This window comes from Adelges cooleyi, unplaced genomic scaffold (assembly GCF_023614345.1).
Source record: "Adelges cooleyi isolate 19-005CV unplaced genomic scaffold, UGA_ACOO_1.1 ACOO_flye_CR_arks_rails_tigmint_CR_PRNA_376, whole genome shotgun sequence".
NCBI classification, from domain to species: Eukaryota; Metazoa; Arthropoda; class Insecta; order Hemiptera; family Adelgidae; genus Adelges; species Adelges cooleyi.
Genome location: NW_026096053.1, coordinates 13,425,087 through 13,443,039, shown reverse-complemented (window position 1 = coordinate 13,443,039; position 17,953 = coordinate 13,425,087). Strand labels below are relative to the sequence as shown.

The window sequence follows — 17,953 nt, the reverse complement described above, 5'->3', positions numbered from 1 at the left end:
TTTCCTATTTTTTTGGGGGTTTTTCTTAATAAAAAAAATGTTCGACTACAGATTTTCGAGGAAATTGTATCATATGTAATAGACCCATTGTACCATCTACGTTTGGTCGAATTTCCATATAAATTTCTAATTTGGGTTTCATCAAAAAGAGGAGAACTTAAACCCCACCCCCCCCCTACATATCAAAATACACCCTCCATACTGACCTGAAAATTAAAACTGAAACAAGATTAACAATTATTACATATTATAAAAGATTCCACACTCGACTAGCATCTCACTCCAAAAAAGGCCTTTTGACAAACAGAGTTATTGCTGGTACTTAACTTTGGAAAAAAAAAAAATAACCACTTAAAGCGTTATACTTGGAATAATGACAAAAAACGCACCGTCTTGCCCTCCGGAATATTGTTGTCTTTTAATTTTATAATGGGTGCTTTTACTCTAAAACCAAAATTAAGCGAGTTATTTTCAGTCTGCTTAAACGTGTAGAGATGAAAAAACATTTTTAAATCGCTTTCAAGGACGCTGTGATAGTCTAAATAATAAATTAACTACCAAGATAGAGTTTGATAGTTATTGAACTAATAATAATTACACATCACAGTTTAACATTTAAATTGAGATTCTAGGTCTAATCTCTAAACCTTACCCAACCTAACCTAACCTAACCCCAACCTAACCAACCTAACCTAACCGTACCTTGCACGCGATGGCCTTTATTAATAAGGAAAGGCCCTTCCTAACCGCCCCCGACCCGACCCGACCTAGTGCAGTATGCCCGTAGGGAGCGGCCTTTGGCCCGCCGCGCCGGCCTTTGTGTGTTGTGTGCGGGACGGAAATCGCGTGCGACATGAATCGCGGGCACTACTAGTTTATAGTTACTACTACTACTACACTACTACTAGCGGCACGGACGGCCAGTTGTAAATCGACGGTTCGCACGTTCCACGGTTATTACAGTGTCGGCGGCCGCGGTGCATTTCACATATGGCGGGAACGGAACGCGGTGCTGCTGCCCATGCACATTCACCTCGGTACCTGCTGCTGCTGCTGCTCGTGGAGAGAGAGACGCCGCCGCCGACTCTGTGCACAGTCCGAAATTGAACGGTGTCCGCACAGTCAACGTTCATTCAAACTGACAACATTTTGTTCTACCGTGTGTGTGTGTGTGTGTTCGGGTTAAAAAACATTTAAAAAAAAAATTAATTAAAATTAAAAAAAAAAAAACCAAACGTTTCTGAAATTTAAAAATTTTTTTTTTTTTTTAATTTAAATCGCGCTCTTACGGTTTCCCAGGACGGCAACGTTTCTTCTTATAATATAGTTTGTAAAAATCTGTGCTCGAATTGAAACAAAATAAGCTAAAGAAATTTGAAAAAAAAAAAACACAACACAACAACATATATCCGAATAAAAATAATTTACATTATTTTTTTTTTCAACTCATTTTAACCGATTGATAGTTTTTATGCTTTTTATTAAATTTGAACTTTTCAAAGGTATGCACCATTTATATTTTTTTTTTTAACAACTGTACTTATTTTTATAACAAAAACGCGCGCGACTACACGTTCAACCCTTAACTCGGCAACGGTCGATTTTTAAATAAGAAAAAGTAGTAGTAGTACATATTTTTAGGTTGGCTATGCAAAGTCATATATATACTAAGGGTTAATAAACGAACGGCCGACTATCAAAAAAGGAATAAATTAGTTGTTAGATTTTTTTTTGTTCACAAAATATTTGTTAAAACTGATTTCTTGACTGCGTTTGAATATTTTTTTTTCCTAGCTATAAAAATTTCCAAGTTTTGTACGGTTTTTTTTTTTATAAAACGTTTAAGGGTTTTTTTTTGTTAAGAATACACAGCCGCTATTATTAAAAACCAAAATAAGAAAATAAAATATATTTTTTCTCGCAGACGTTATTGAATAAAGTAGAATAATTATTGAAAATATGAATTCAATGACAAAAAACATCATTCGATTATTATCATTATATAATTAAAAAAAAAAAAAAGGCGCCATTACATCTTTATGATTCGAATGTATTTTATTTATTATTTATTTGCATTTTTCACTAATAGCAATTTTAGGATTTTTCACAAAGAACATAATATATTAAAACAATAAAAAAAATACAACTAATGCACTAGGATTATTATTCAGATTTGAGGTTTGATCGTTCATTTTTTTTTTCTAATCTTAATACCATTATGGGATGTACCTGTACAGTCAACGGATAATATTATTATTAGTATCCGTCGTTTAAATTTCCAGATAATAATTACTTATTTGTTTTGGGGATTTTTCAAAAAGATGAAATAGTAGATGTATGCTTAATGTGCGGGTAGGATTATTCTAAAAAATGATTTGTCGTTTGCAAAAACAAAACCATCTAGTTTCGATTGGACTAACTCAGTACTAGCTGTTGTATACAACCCAATCCAAAAGAGTAAATTCAAACTATTGTGTGAGCAGCTTATGATGTACAGTGTATGATAATTATTGTCTTGTACTGGCCAAACGTCTTACAGGTGTGTGGTGTGTGTGTGTGTGTGTGTGTGTGTGTGTTGAGAGGATTTTGGTCGCCGTTGGTCAGGTTCCAAGTGGAACACGGTTAGGATCCTGCCCTACTGGGTCTCAGCTGTGTACCGTACTCGGTGGTTCAAGGCCACATTAAACGCACATTTCCCGTGTACATCCGAATGTACACATATATAGTCTTATATATACACATATAAGACAATCTGCAAGAAACGGCGTTTGAGAGGAGATGTGCTCTCTTGAAGGGATCGCGGAGGTTAGGTTAGGTTAAGTTGGGTTTGGTTTGGTTAGGTTGGGTTTGGTTGGTTGGTTAGGTTAGGTTAGGTTAGGTTAGGTTAGGTGATCGCGGAGGGGGCATAACGGCTAAGTGGCGCCCGATTGGTCGGTTCGAGGAGCTTCAAAAGGTCTTACGCCCAATCGTTTCCTCCCACACGAACAGAGTTAAGTCTGCCCGTGGATTGGGGGGGTGGGTAGGGGGGGGAAGGCTCGTTTTTTGGTAAGGACTTCCCCGTGATAAGCACAATGGCTTTGATGTCGCCGTGTCGCGCGGTCGTGTCGTGTCGTGTCGCATATAAATAATATACCGCTGTTGTTATTGTAATTATTATTTTCTATATTGTCATTGCTAACCGCGTTGGCGATGGTTTTTTGGCCTTTTCCAGCAGCAGCAGCAGCCAAACACCAACACCGTCCATACGGAAACGGCCAAGATGGCCAAGACGAACGGCCAAGACGGCGTCGTCGACGTTCACCGCCGCCGCAGCCGGACCGCCGTCATCGTCTTGCTGTGACCACCGCCACGGCCAAAAGCATGACACACCCAACACCGAGGATGGTGCCTGGGAAACCCGAATACTTTTTCTTCTCCGCCGCCGTCTTCTTGTACGTGTGCAGTCTGATGAACGTGACGTCGGGTAAGTCCCGTGGTTTTTTTTTTTTACTATTATTGCATAATACCTACAACAACAACAACAACAACAATAATAATACATTTGGGTCACCTGTAATAATGAATAGCTGCGGCTCGTCCTCTCTATATTGCATTTTTTTTACTGCAAGTCTTATAGAAAACAATAGCGATTTTCCCAAAAAAAAAAAAAACAACCTCTTGGAAAACAGTGAGGTGGCACGTCCGGTTTTTTTTATTTTGTTATTGTTATTATTATTTTTTATCAGGTAGGACGTATCAGGTATACACACGTCCCCCCCCCCTTCGTCTTGCCCCTATCGTGTATACGGTCAGCTGCACTTCTTAGCTGCCGGGCACACCGCCTAACGTCTTTAAGACATTTAGTTTATGTTATTTTATAATACTAGAGAATATATTATTTAAAAAAGCTCTATCAACTTTTCAAACTTCAGCCGTAACGTACATAATTAATATTAACTTTTTTAAATAAAAATAATTTGCTTTAATTACTTGTAAAGTTATTAAAACTTTGGACGAGAAGTGGAATACATTTTTTTCTCTTAATTTACAATCTATACAAAATATGTAGCAAGTCTGATGACAAAGACACAGTGACAATAATGTAATAATAGGAAGGCTCTCGCAGCAGTGCTACCTGACCAGAATAATGTGGAATACATAAAAAATAATATCACACTCCTTCACTCTTAATTTTAAACTTTAAAAAATAATAATTAAAAAACTAGTTATCGACCAGTCAAAATTGTCGGCGAAATTAGTTTAAGTTTTAAAAGTCGTTAGAGCTCTGGAACATACTAAAAAAAAAAAGATAAATACTTGGTAATTTAATAATATTGTAAATTATTAAGTATGTAAACCTATTTATAATTGATCAATTTTGTTCATATTTTGAGTAATTTATCGAAAATTCTGCTGTGACATAAAATCTGAACAACCCTGTAATATATCTATGTATCCAGATAAAAAATTTATCGTTATTCGAACATTACTATCGTATTAGGTATATGCACTAACAAATTCCAATCTGATATGAAAGTTCAAACCCAAAAAAGCTCCATCCCTCTTCCGGTCCTATGTTCTTAAAATCTTAATAGTAATTACCCAAAACTTGTTGTCGACCAGTTAAAAAATATTCGGAAAATATTCCATCTGGTATTTAAAAAAAACACTATATTGCCAAAAATTATAGTTTGGGCTAGAAATAAAAAAAATCAACTTTAAATACATGCAGCAGTTAACGTTTACATGTTAAAAAAATTCATAATATTCTTAATATATAATTATAAAGTGTTACTAATAGGAAAAACTAGGGAATCGTCATCGTTTCAATAGAAAACGAATGGCCTATTCTTAATGGATCACCCTGTATGTGTGCTTAAGTCGATTTTTTTTGCATTTTTTATGGGACAGTACTAAGATGAACAGACCGGTCTGTAACACGGAAACGCTGTGGAACAATAATATTAGTTTACATTAGTTAATTATATATTTTATTTCTGTATGGTTTTGTATTGAAAAATCGAGTGTTGGTGAACAAGTTAAGTATAATAGGTCAAGTTTTTTGCATTAAGCCGTTCGCAGGCAATCATTTTTTGGAACATTCCTATAAGATTAATCTGAAACTTTTATGGCGTGGGACATTTATAGTGTAGTCCTTTAATTGATTGTATGCAAAATACAATATGTCAGCTGATCAGCCGAAATAGTCGGCGGAAATCACTTAAATAATATTGTAATGATTACAATAGTAAGCGTCGGGTTGACTTTTAAGAAGTAAAATTCAAAAAAAAAAAAAAAAGAAGAAGAAACCTATAAAAACGACGGCGCGCAATTGTTGTCTACATTTTTTCCTTTCACATTTGGCTCCACGTCGCAATAAGGACTATATATAAATGACTATAATATTATACAAATGAGGATTATTATTTTTTTCCTCCCCGTAAGGTCCCCAGCTGCCGTTAGGACATAAAAAATACCCCTCAGGGCTTGTACACAGTACAGAGAACTTGGTGGAAGAAGAGGAAGAGCTGCATGTGGAGCTGCACTAAAGAATGTCTTACACACAATGCGCGCGGATATGGGCCCAAGAAGAAGGGCAAAACTAGGATAACAATGCATTCGGTGCCGACCTCTTCACTACAAGAGAGTGTGATAGGTGTGGAAAAAAAAACCTATTACAAAATCACGCACATGTTTTTCTTGTACGGATATACCTAGTAAACTATATTATTATGTACAACAGCGGTCATACGACCGTCTTCAATTTTAAGCCACATCTATCTCTTAAAAAATGGACAGCTATCTATCGATAATTATTATCGAGTACCGTGTGTAGACGGAATAGGCTAAATTTTATTTAAAAAAAAAAAACTATTCTGCATAGTTAACGGCTCCGTTGGTAGCTATTTCCAAAAAACACTTCTGAACAACAATTTTTGATGCGCGACACTACTTTGGACGCGGTCCAGATGTTATTACTATTTTTTACACCTATCTACTTAAGACAAGTTCTTGGAAGAGTTTTTTTTCGAAATAACTATAGATTTGTAAACGATATACGTACTCTGTGTGTTTTTGTGTACTTAGGGTCTGTGCGGTATATTAATATACTAACAATATATGGAGTGTCTCCAGCTAGAGCAAGTTCCTAGGGAGTCCCTTCTTCGTTGAAATATATCTATATATTTGCATTAAACGCCCAACGTGCCAAGTGTCAACACTCAGTTGTTATTCGCTGAGATCAGGGCTTTGGGTACCTACGTTTATTTTTTTCAGGGAGAGATGAAATATAATATATATATATATATATATATTGACCTTCTTAAAACATGTTCAATGCATTATTCTTGGCATTACTCATACGCGGTATTCTTCTATATAATATTATAATATCGCGGAAACGATATGATGCAATCATACACAATAGTCAATGCACGCGCAAGAGAAGAATATACAATACTTATATTGTACACACTTATTGCCGCAATCCGTGTGTGTGCTTCTTGGAAGTTCACACGGTGGACACACGCTCGTCTTAGACGTGTCATTACGCAATTATTAAGATTTTTCTCGTCTCCCTTGATTTTTTTTTTTTTTTATTATACTTCTAGAAGGATAAAAAAAAAAATGGTAAAATAAAAAAAAACGAACAGTGTGTGCGTGCACTATGCATGTGTGCACTGCACAGGTTTTCAGCACTCTTCCAATAATAATAATAATAATTATGACCTTGCCACAAGGTGCTGCTGCTGTTGATAGCCGTTAACGGTTTTTCTCAGAGCCATATACAATACTAACCGTGACCGACCGTCTTGGAGAGATGACTGTTGTGCTGATTATATTATTATTATTATTATTATTATTCGATTGCAAGTCTCTGAATTCTTTTGACCGATCACTAATCATCATCGTCGCCTCGCCTCGCCTTGGGTGCCCACGCGTTTTGTACTCGCCAGCGGAAACATCACTTATCGAATCACACTAAAAATAAAGAAAATAAAAAATTCTTTAAGATTTCAACAGTGTGTGTGTGTGTGTATGTAACGCTAATGTGATTCACTGCCGTCCACAACGCGACATGCACAAACAGTGCATGGGAAAAGTGCAGTTTTCAATTTTTGCTTCGCCTTAGTAATACCCTCGCCCCCCCCCCCATCGCCCACAAGTGTGATTTAATAAATGTAAATTGACGATTTAACAGACAAAAACGAAAAGGGAGAATTTAATTTAACGAAAAAACGGTTTAGTCTACTCGAATGAGAAATCCCCAAACTTTGGGGCACCAACAAGACATTTCAAAACATTTTAAGGTGCAAAAAAAATTGTTTCAAAAAATTCTAATTTTTTTATTTAAAACAATTTAAATTCCAAAAAAAAATTCTAAAAATTTTTTTTTTGGAATTTAATGTTTTGAAAAAAAGGATTTGTCTTCATTTTAATTCACGCACTTAGCTTAGCTCAAGTAGTTCCTATGTGAAATTTTTTTTTGCGTTTTATTTAAAAAATTCTAAAATTGAAAATAATATAAAAATATTTACAACTTGAAAAGCTCAAAACCGGGAAATGTGATACCTACTTGAAGTTCGAAGTGTGTTGTATAAATAATGTAATTTTTTTTACGTATGATAAATACAACAAATATTCTCAAAACACCTAATCGACTATGCTATTTGGCGTGTAAAACATAAAACCTCCCAAGTTTATGGCATCATAAAATTAAGATTTTATTTTATGGAGTTAAGATTATAAAACTTTTAACGTTTTTTCCTCCTTTTTTTTTTTAATAGTTTCTTAACATCACGGTGTATTTCCAAGTTCTTGTTAAAGAGCAATATATGTGTGTGTGTGTGTGTTTAAATACAGAATATTACAAATATTAAATATATGCATTAATCACAGTAAAAAAAAAAATACATACATTTTAGTTTGATCAGTTAAAACTATGGTTAATAATATAGAACACAATTAATTATTTATAGTGGGAATAACTGAATAAATTCAGTTCAACCGACTAATAATGTTTTGGGGGCAACTATAGTAAAATATGTATTGTGTCCAAATTTCCAAATAGAATATTATGACTATAGATGGTGGTGTGCCGGTTATATAGGCCAGTGTATTTTCTTCTAAGCAGTCTTCGTCAGACCTTGGATGATTTTTTGGACGTGTGTCGTTTCTTTGGTAAAATATGAATAATTATCCGTTGTACACGATATAACCTTTGAGAGAATTGCACTGCCCCACCCCCCTCTCTATTGTCTTTGCTTATAAACCTTAGGCCTTTGCCGGGAAACTTTGTCTTAAATGTTTTCCAACGTCTCCCTGTGTTGAACTGATAAGTTTAATTTTAACAGGGCCATTGCCCCGCCGACACAACATGCTCTCTGTGTGTACTATGTGTCATGCCACATATATGTAAACGCCTACTTAAATTGCATATATTTTATTATGGCGCGTTTCTTAAAGTGGTTGCTCTTCTTGTTGTTTTCTTTTGGGGTTCATTGACAACCTTTTTGGCACTATTCCCAACATTGTGCGTGCCGCACGTGCGTTACCTGAGGCGGATCAAATTTTCTGTGGCAACCGTATAATTATTATTTAAAAAAAATAAACGCAATAGAATTCCTCACGTGGGTGTTTATATGCGTTAACGACACTATTATTATGTATACATTAAGACCTCCCCCTCGATTCCGGAAAAAAATTTTTTTTAATTAAATTTACAACTATTATAATGACTCACAACGTGCACGTGGAATTTTTTTTTTCTTTTCTTTCCACCACATATCTTGTATGGGTACACTCGGACGATTCGAATAATATAATATAATTATGACGGTTAATAATTTCCCCCCCCCTCCCCCTATCCATTCCGGTTCGCCATAAATAATTAACACGGTATCTGTCCTTTCTCTCGTTTATGCGCGTGTGTACCTATATGTTATTATTATACACAGCAAACTGTGTACAGGTAATGCACATAATGTGCAATAATGTGCACACACAAGTATGCTGTAAGTATATTATCTTATAGATAGACCAACACACACCCACGCCCGGCCCTATTGGAAACGTGTCTGTCAAACGAGCGCCTCGAGTCCAGTTGGGATTTTTTTTTTTAAATATTATGTTAATGCTTTTTGATTGAGGAATTTTTTCTATTTTTTTTTTGCTTAAGCCTTAATGTGATTGCCAAAGAAAAACGTTAGTCTAGATTTTAAATATTTTAATACTATTATTTTGTATTTCTCACACACACACAACAGTATGTAACATTTTTTTACAGTTGCTTTCTTCCTATAGGTTGGCCTATAATTCACAACCAGTTAGCAAATAGTTTATGTTTTTATAAAAGTCCAACTGAATACGAACCGGTGTCCATATCACTCACCTGTAATTGTCAGGAGTCGACAATTATTTGTTGTCCTTCTTTTCATATAATATCCTCTTCCCTTTGAGTTAAAAATTTTACATATGAATTGGATGTGATTTTCTTATATAATCGGTCAATGAGAAGAAAACTCAAAAAAACATGCCTTGTTTTGTGAACTAGATTTTCCTGTAAATTAAAATTAATATATTCTCTTAGACCCAAAGTCCACGTGTATTATATGATGATGGTAAGCTGTTAATCAAATGTGCAAACTAGTTCAGTGACATTATTCGAGTGACTGTTTACAACGGACAACAGCTGTTTTGGCTGCTAAAAAAAAAATACTTAACAAATAACAATACAAAGACAACGGAATTTTTTTCGGACACGTAATCTCTATATTGTATTGTATCGACGGACCGTCATAACAAACAAGTCGAGTAAATAGAAGAGCTGAGCGATTGCACCTATAATAAAATATTATATTATGATGATGTAAACACCGACCGATTTATGATGGCGGAAGTAGTTTTACCATATTTTTTTTTTAAGTTAGACTTGAATCTTGAATCATAGTTTTTGGGCACAATTGGACGCGGTTTTGGCGAGAAAGGGCATAATAGTCAAATTGTAAGATTTGCAGGACACAAAAAATAACCTGATAAATTGACGTTAAGAAGTAAACATTTTTCACTTGTTAATATTATAAAATTACAATTATGAATAGAAAAATGTAAACAGGTGATAACCAATGACAAACCTTCCAGTAGTTATTTTGCTACAAAAAAAAAAAGAGGGAGCTATGGATACTTATGGTACGGGACGTGGGGCTGTTTTGTAGGGGTTGATTTTTAAAAATTAAGGGCGCTAAGCACAATATGTAAGCTCCCTGCGAATTGCGCCCAGGATAAGACCGGGAACCCCTATATTAGTTGCTCAGCCAAGTTCTATACCTTATTCATCATCAGAGCTAACTGTAACAAAATTGTTGAGTCTAAAGCTCGATAAACGGGCAATCGATTTGATTTCATTGTCTAATAATGATTTTTGTTTAAATGTTTCAAGTTACCAAGACCTTGGTGTAAAAATCGCCGTACTTAACACACCGGTGTGTCTGTCTGTGATGATTTTTTAATTTATTTTTTACCCGCTCTAACGGCTGTTTTAACCATACACACTAAGTACACGAGTAGAAGTATAGGTTAGGTATGTACCTACACGTACACACGTTTTAGCTTCGATGCAAAGCGGAGATGCTATTTTTTTTTTTTTTTTAATGAATTTTACAATAATTTACAAACGAATATAATTTGTTACACGGCGTCTTACAACGTACTTGCTTGTGTTTACATTAATAGAAGCTTATTTATTGCGCTTATAAATCATCAGTGTCTCTCTCTCTCTCTTTCTCTCTCCCCTGCTGGAGTAACATGTCTGCGCAGACCTCTGTGCTTATGCTTTTGGCGTTAACCATATATATATATATATATATATATGGTTAACGCCAAAAGCATAAGTACAGAGGTCTGCGCAGACATGTTATTATATATATATATATATATATATATATATGAGTACCACAATATTATTATTATTACTGTACTCACTCGGTGTTTTACAAACGTGTAGTTTGTATTCAAAAGATTTTTTTTTATATTTTTTCACACCGCGAATAGTCTTATCGAACAATGCACACACACACACACTCATATGACGGATTTAGTGTCAAAACCGTCTGGCGCGCCAGACACATTAAATTTTCATCTTTAATTGCGTTTACCTAACCCAACACAGCTATAGTACACACAACCGTTAGTGTCGCATATTATAATAATGTACTGTATTACCACAAAAAGTATAAGGTATATAGAATGTCTCAGCTCGTCCCAGATGAACAAGTAAGCTGCGGTTCCTTCGAATAAATCATAGATAACTACTATGGGGGCATATTGGGCAGGTGGAGGTCAAAGGTATAATGACAACAGTGTGCTTACAAAATATGTATTGTTAGCATTAGGGTTAACCGTCAGTCTTTAATAATTTATTGCCTTAGTTACCTTAATGTATATCACCTTATTTAACAATACAATGAAAACATAAACATTTTCGTTAGATTTTCTAACTGTCGATTTTTCCGGTTGTGTGCCAAAGTAAAATCTCTTATCTCTCTTATCTCTCTTATCTTATCAGATAAATCATCAGAGATTTTCGTTATGACAAAAACTGTCGATTTTTCCGGTTGTGTGCCAAAGTAAAGACATAAAAATGTCAAAAAAGTAATAGTACAAATTTTTGAGAAATTGTCTCAGCTACTGCATCTAAAATGGCGATGGCCTTGGGGTACGGACTTGTATTCTAAACGCACATTGCTACTGTTTTATGCTTATGATAAGGAATGATAAAGTGGAGGGGTGTACCTGGGCGGCAACGACCTGGGTGTGTGATGATGAAAAGTTGTTCTTGCACTTTGCTTGCTGTGATATATATATATATATAAAATAATAGCTGCTATTCCTTGCTGCTGTTCTCGGAGTACGTTAAACATTATATTATTATGTGTTCTTTGAAAACGTCGTTTTCTCATACACAAGCCAGGCCGTGTCTTCATCTCGGTCTTAGCTGGAACTATTAACCGCGTACCGCCCAAGTCTCGCAACGTTTTTATCGCTCGAGTTTAGGAGACAATAAGAAAATTTTACTGTTTCTCTTCCGCACAGTACTAAATGCACGATGATGATAATAATATAGTACATTGCCTGATGGCTTATTGCTTCGACGAAACGCGGTCGTCGGCCGAGATAACCTTCCTGAACTTTGCCGCGAGTAAGGTAAGGACCGAAGCCCGTCATAAGATATTCATATAAAAAAAAAAACGGTTTTTCTACTAGCGTGACCCGGTTTCGAAGGGAGAACTTTAAGCTTGACAATCAATTCCAGAGAGGGTAAACCCCGAGTAAACCAAGATTTCCAAACATTTCTGAGCTGATTTTATTAAGGAAAATGTGTATATGTTGGTATACCTGTGTATGACGTGCTCCCATTGAATATCAACAAGCCTGTCTTCTAAAATCTAAAGTTTACGGTATTTTCTAAAAGTATAATAATGCCCGGTTGCACCAAACTTGTCTATATATATATATTGGTAAATTATTTACCACCGTAATAGACTAACTTTTGCTAAACTTTATCTTTTGTTAAATTAACATGTGTTTCCGGTTATCGAATAAGCGTTATCAGCAGTAGGAGTTAATATTGTTATCATACAGGGTCTAATCAATGATAAACGGATAACGCACATTTCCGTCATCACCACTTTAACGCAAAATATTGATAACAAAATTTAACTATACATACATTTATACACAGCTAATTGATGACCGTCTAATTTAACAGATAAAATTTAAAACATGGTTTATGCAACAGAATTTACTTTAACCCCAGTTGAACGAGTTTATCTCTGTGTGTAAATATTTGGTGCAGGCCGGCATAAGAATGTCCAATTATTTCTAAACGATAGTTCCAAAGATTAGTGATTTACACTCTGATCGAGCCTGACTATACCTATATGTGTGTATTATAAGTTCTGACCCGTGCAAATGGAAGCCGTGCCGGCCAAGTACAAGGAAACACAAGACACGGTTGTGTGCTATATACAACCGCCACAACAAGGTCGGCTGACACCTGACACAGGTGACGGAGTGGTGGAGGAGAAGAAGGCAACTGCCAAAGAAAGAGGGTGGGTGTGCCGGCGGTCTCAAGGTCGTATCAGGACCAGACCGGCGGTATACATAATAACAATAGGATAGATCCGAGGCAAATAGTACATACTTACTAGACATGCTTAAGAAGAATCAATGCCGGTGAGAGGAGAAGACGTCTGGGCCGTTGACGTCTTAGGCGTCGGCGGATAATAAATTCGCCATGGTCAACACGGCCAAGCACGCGTGCCCGAGCTTAAGCAGGTTGTAGCAGGTAGCCGCTGGTAAGATCGCGTTGGAATGTATACAATAATAATAATATGGTCCTAGAAAATAAAAAATAATTATTACAATAATATAAATACTTTGGCGTAGTAGCCAGCCGCCGAAAAGTCGGACTACATTCAATAAATCGAGACGAGCTGTGGCAAAAAGAAATCATAATAATAATAACTCCGTCTTCCCGTTTCAACACATATCAGATTTTCAAATAACGATTTTCGATTAATACGGCCAAATTATAACGCCTGAAATACTTGTCGATTAACGATATTGCTGCGATGGTGATAACAGATAACATTACAAAATATGATTGATGATATTTCTTTGACCACACTGTATAAAACGGGGGAATTTGTTTTTTCATTTTTTGGTCACACTGTCTAGGGAGTATTAAAGTTTTGTTTACATTTTTCGATTTTTTCACAGTGTACACAAAACCCATATGAGGTTTCTTCAGAAATCTTGTCCTCTGTCTCTTTTATTTTATGTGTACCTATATGTGTAGTACTAAACCTTTAAATTAAGATTTTTCAAAAAATTATACCTGTACCTAACTCCTTAATAAGAACTCCTCTTCGGTGGACGTTACCCGTTCGTTTATTAAGGAGTAAAGCATTGGGGATTTTTGGCAAAATCTCAATTTAAATACTTAACTTGAATGTATACTTATTAGAACAGTAATGATGATTCTCAATAATTGGTGCCAATCGACTATCGCAGTAATTTCTATAGAAAAAAGATTAACCTCCAGTATTTTGGAGTTTTTGTATAATCATTTATTGCAAATAGAAGATGTGAACTTTGTCTGTGCTTAATCGTGCATCTCGTTTTTTGCAGCAAAAATGTTAAGGTGTACAACGTCTTCTTCTTCTTCTTAATGACGTAGGTTAAGTTAAAGAAATTGTATTTTTGTAAACAATCGCATGTTTGACGCGTGGCTTCTTCTTAGTTGGGGACCGTCAGTTTATACAAAGGAATACAATGACTTGGCAATATTTCATTCACATGCCGGTATAATTGTGTTGAATGTGAACAAGTAAACAAGTGCGTCCATCTGTGTAAAAAACGCAGGAGGGAAACGACCTCTTTGTGGCTCGAGATGGCGCCAAAATTGTTTTTTTAATAAATACACTAATTTTTTAACACGCCAGAAACGAGCAACCGTGTCATTGTATAGTATGTTAGTTTGCCGAAGGAATAATTAAAAATTACTAAAAATTAAGAGCAATATTTCGGAGAGAGTCCTAAAGAGATGCCAATTTCAAAGTGGACAAAAATAGAACACGTTAAAATGGAAAACAAGAATTATTATTCAGGTACACCATGGTAGATATATAAAGATAGTAGTTTTAACTTGTAATCGAAGAATCACCTTTGCCATTTCGTTGCATTTTTCCAAAAAACTCGAGGCCGTATAAATTACACGAAGCTATAATATATAGCTCATTAAACCATGTTATACTTAGACATAGGGCTAAACCCAGCTCGTCCCACGCCTTTCACTGTATATATTTTTACAACGATAACATATTTAATGTAATACTGTGCCACTTGTGTAATCTATCAATGTAGCCTGATTGACAATCGACCATCGGATTGCTCACACGGGCTAGATCTTCCTGATCTTGTGCTAAGTTTACTTCATAGACGTTTCCGGTTAGGTCTTACTTCTTTGGAGATCTTTGCAGTCGACCTGTGCAATTCAGCTGGCTCTCAAAATTTCACTTTTGAATTAGCTCTCTCAACGTTTACCCATTAAGTACAAGTAGCACAACAAGGGTTACCAGAATCATTACCTGGGCAATGATTAGATAGTTTCAAGTTGAATCCAGGCCAATTCAATGATATATATATATATACCTGTTTTGGGAGTTAATTCAACACTTTTAAAGGTGCATTTACCTCAAATCGGGAGCCAATCCTTCACAATGTTAGCTTTATTTTGGGTACCTTAGCTAGAGAATTGCCATTAGATTCTGTTCAGGTGGTTTTTTTATCAATATTATTATCAACCACACATCACAGCAGCCGCGACCAGGAAACGTCTCGTGTGCTCAATTGGTGTGTTCAAATTTCCTATGATTTATACACCGTGTGTGCAATTCATATACTATTAAGAAACCGCGTGCAGATAAGGCGGAGTGTGCAAGTGATTATTTTTATTTTTAACGCAGCAATTTGTTTAACGACCGTTTTTTTTTTCAAGTCACGCTCCTCTCTCGGTCATACGTAACAGTATTAATATTATTATGTCTATACCTATATATATATATATATATATATATATTGTGTATATATTTCTCAGCTGTGTAAACTCTCGAGTTTCGCATTGGCTTTTTTACACACATACACAAACGACCTTAAGAAGGCGACCAAAGACGGTTGCACCTAGTTTTGCATCCACCGACTACCGCGCCGGAACGACCTCCAGTGTCTGGCGGTCGGTGTGTGTTTATTTTATACTAGTTAGTATTATTATTATTATGTCCTAATGCCCGGTTGCACCAACTGACTTTTGTTAAACGTTATATTTTGTTAATTAACATATTGTGTTAAATTTACAAGACGTGTTGCTAAAACGTTGTTTTATATTCAGGTTATTACCAGTATACCAGGTTATCGAATAAATGGTATCAGCAGTAGGAGTTAATATTATTATCATACAGGGTCTAATCAATGATAAACTGATAACGCACATTTCCATTATCACCATTTTAACGCAAAACATTGATAACAAAATTTAACTATTCATACATTTTTACACAGCGACAAATGACCCTATAATTTAACTCACGATTAAGTACATTTTTAACAACAGATAAAATTTAAAACATGGATTAGACAAACAGAATTTATTTTAACCCCAGTTGAACGAGTTTATCTCTGTGTGTAAATATTTGGTGCAACCCGTCATAAGAAATCTTAATATTTGTTTATAATACTCAGAATTTAAAATAGCAAATACTCACATGGCTCGGTGAGCGCAGAGAAAGTGAATCACTTGGAAGTATACGTCTTATAATTTTGCTTCGCTGTGACTTGACAAATGGCCCATAACGGTATCCAATGAAAATGCAACACTGACTTAATCAAGACTGGCTACTCTGTATTGTTCTTTTAAATAGATAGGTTATTTTATATTATAAAGATAATATACTATAGTAAAATCTTTGGCGCGCGGTCAAAAGGAGTTAAGTCACATATAAGATAGTTACGGTGAAAACCGTTTGGTATTAAAGATATACTCCAAATTTTATGAGTTTTAAGATCGTAAGATAACGTAGACATAATATCTCTTCATATGTCTTTTCAATCCATAAAAAGACATCTAAAATGAATGTCATAAATACTAATTTCGCATGGCTAATATTATCCTCATCGAAATCGATATTTAAGAACAACCTATAAATTTATTATTACTTATATTATTTTCAGTATAATATTGAGAAAATGAATTACTCAAGTCAATATTTTTTTTTCTTACACTTGATCATAAGGAGTTAGTTCTGGTCAAAATTGTATAAGTCAATTTTCTAAAAATTAAATTTGAGTAAGTACACAAAAAACTATGTTAAATTTTTTTTTCAATATTTTGAAAACATAACTTAAAACTAAAAGTATATATTAGTTTGAAAGGGGTACAACACAGTTTATGTAATAAAAAAACCGAATTAGAAAAAAACGTTCAAACTTTCAGTAACTCCTACTGAATAATGATACATACAATTGTGATTCTGTGCTATCAACTTAAATTATAATTGCTATCAGCGGTGATAACAGCTGTTGGTAAACATAATATGATAAGGTTCAAAGATGACGGAAATTGATAACGTCGATTTAAAATCTCCATTGCCGGCATGTACACTTGGCAATCTAGTTAATTATTTATGTCTGTGTGTTTTTTTAAAAAACTGAAAATTTGACAAGAGTCATTTCAGTAGTGTGGCAAACTAAAGCTATAGATGAGATAATTCGTATAATAGTTATCAAGATGTCCGTCAATAGCCTATAATTGAAAAAAACTACAAAATAACCTATTTATACCTATTTTAACAACAATGAAATTTATTGAAAATATTTTTTCCGGTAATCGCTCGCGTGTACGTCAAACGCTTTTAGCGCTTTGTATAATAATAAGAAAATAAAAACAATAACATTTGACTCGACGATTACATAATAATTGGCTACTGTAGAATTAACAATTGATACGTTGATAAATCGTTCAACAGGAAAAACCCCGATTAACAATAATTACAAAAAAAGTCAAATATAATAATATGGTATGCAAAACAATAATAATAATAACAGTGTTAAAAGATAACTGACGCTAAATATAGCTGTTGCACACGGTGATGACGCGACCGATTCACACCTCGTGCAAGTTGATAATAAAATTATCAGCTTTTTTTTTTTAAACATTTTTATTGTACAAATGCGTTCAATTGTTGTCGATGGCAATCTCTTTAAAAAGTGATTGCTTCGCGTGCAGTTAATAGATAAACAAAAAACCCGTTCCTTAGGTGCATCGTCCAGTGGTCACTTGACTCCCAATATAGTAGAAGACTGTTGAAAAATCTCATAACAAACCCAAACTTCTTGGCAAATAATTATGTACCTAACA

At 34.8% G+C, this 17,953-nt stretch overlaps 1 protein-coding gene across 4 annotated transcripts in view; it reads left to right on the top strand.

Annotated features, from left to right (window-relative positions):
- The window catches only part of LOC126840963 (follistatin-A), a 59,172-nt gene that overhangs the window by 8,355 nt on the left and 32,864 nt on the right, over positions 1 to 17,953 (top strand). Inside the window, exons 1-2 of one of the 4 annotated variants that reach the window (XM_050577070.1) lie at positions 959 to 1,502; positions 3,215 to 3,463. In XM_050577070.1, coding sequence (XP_050433027.1) covers positions 1,472 to 1,502; positions 3,215 to 3,463 — 280 coding nt within the window. In that variant the 5' untranslated portion in view covers positions 959 to 1,471. Of the gene's footprint in view, positions 1 to 958; positions 1,503 to 3,211; positions 3,464 to 17,953 lie in introns of those variants that run through there. The other 3 variants (XM_050577069.1, XM_050577072.1, XM_050577071.1) reach the window with 3 other exon arrangements.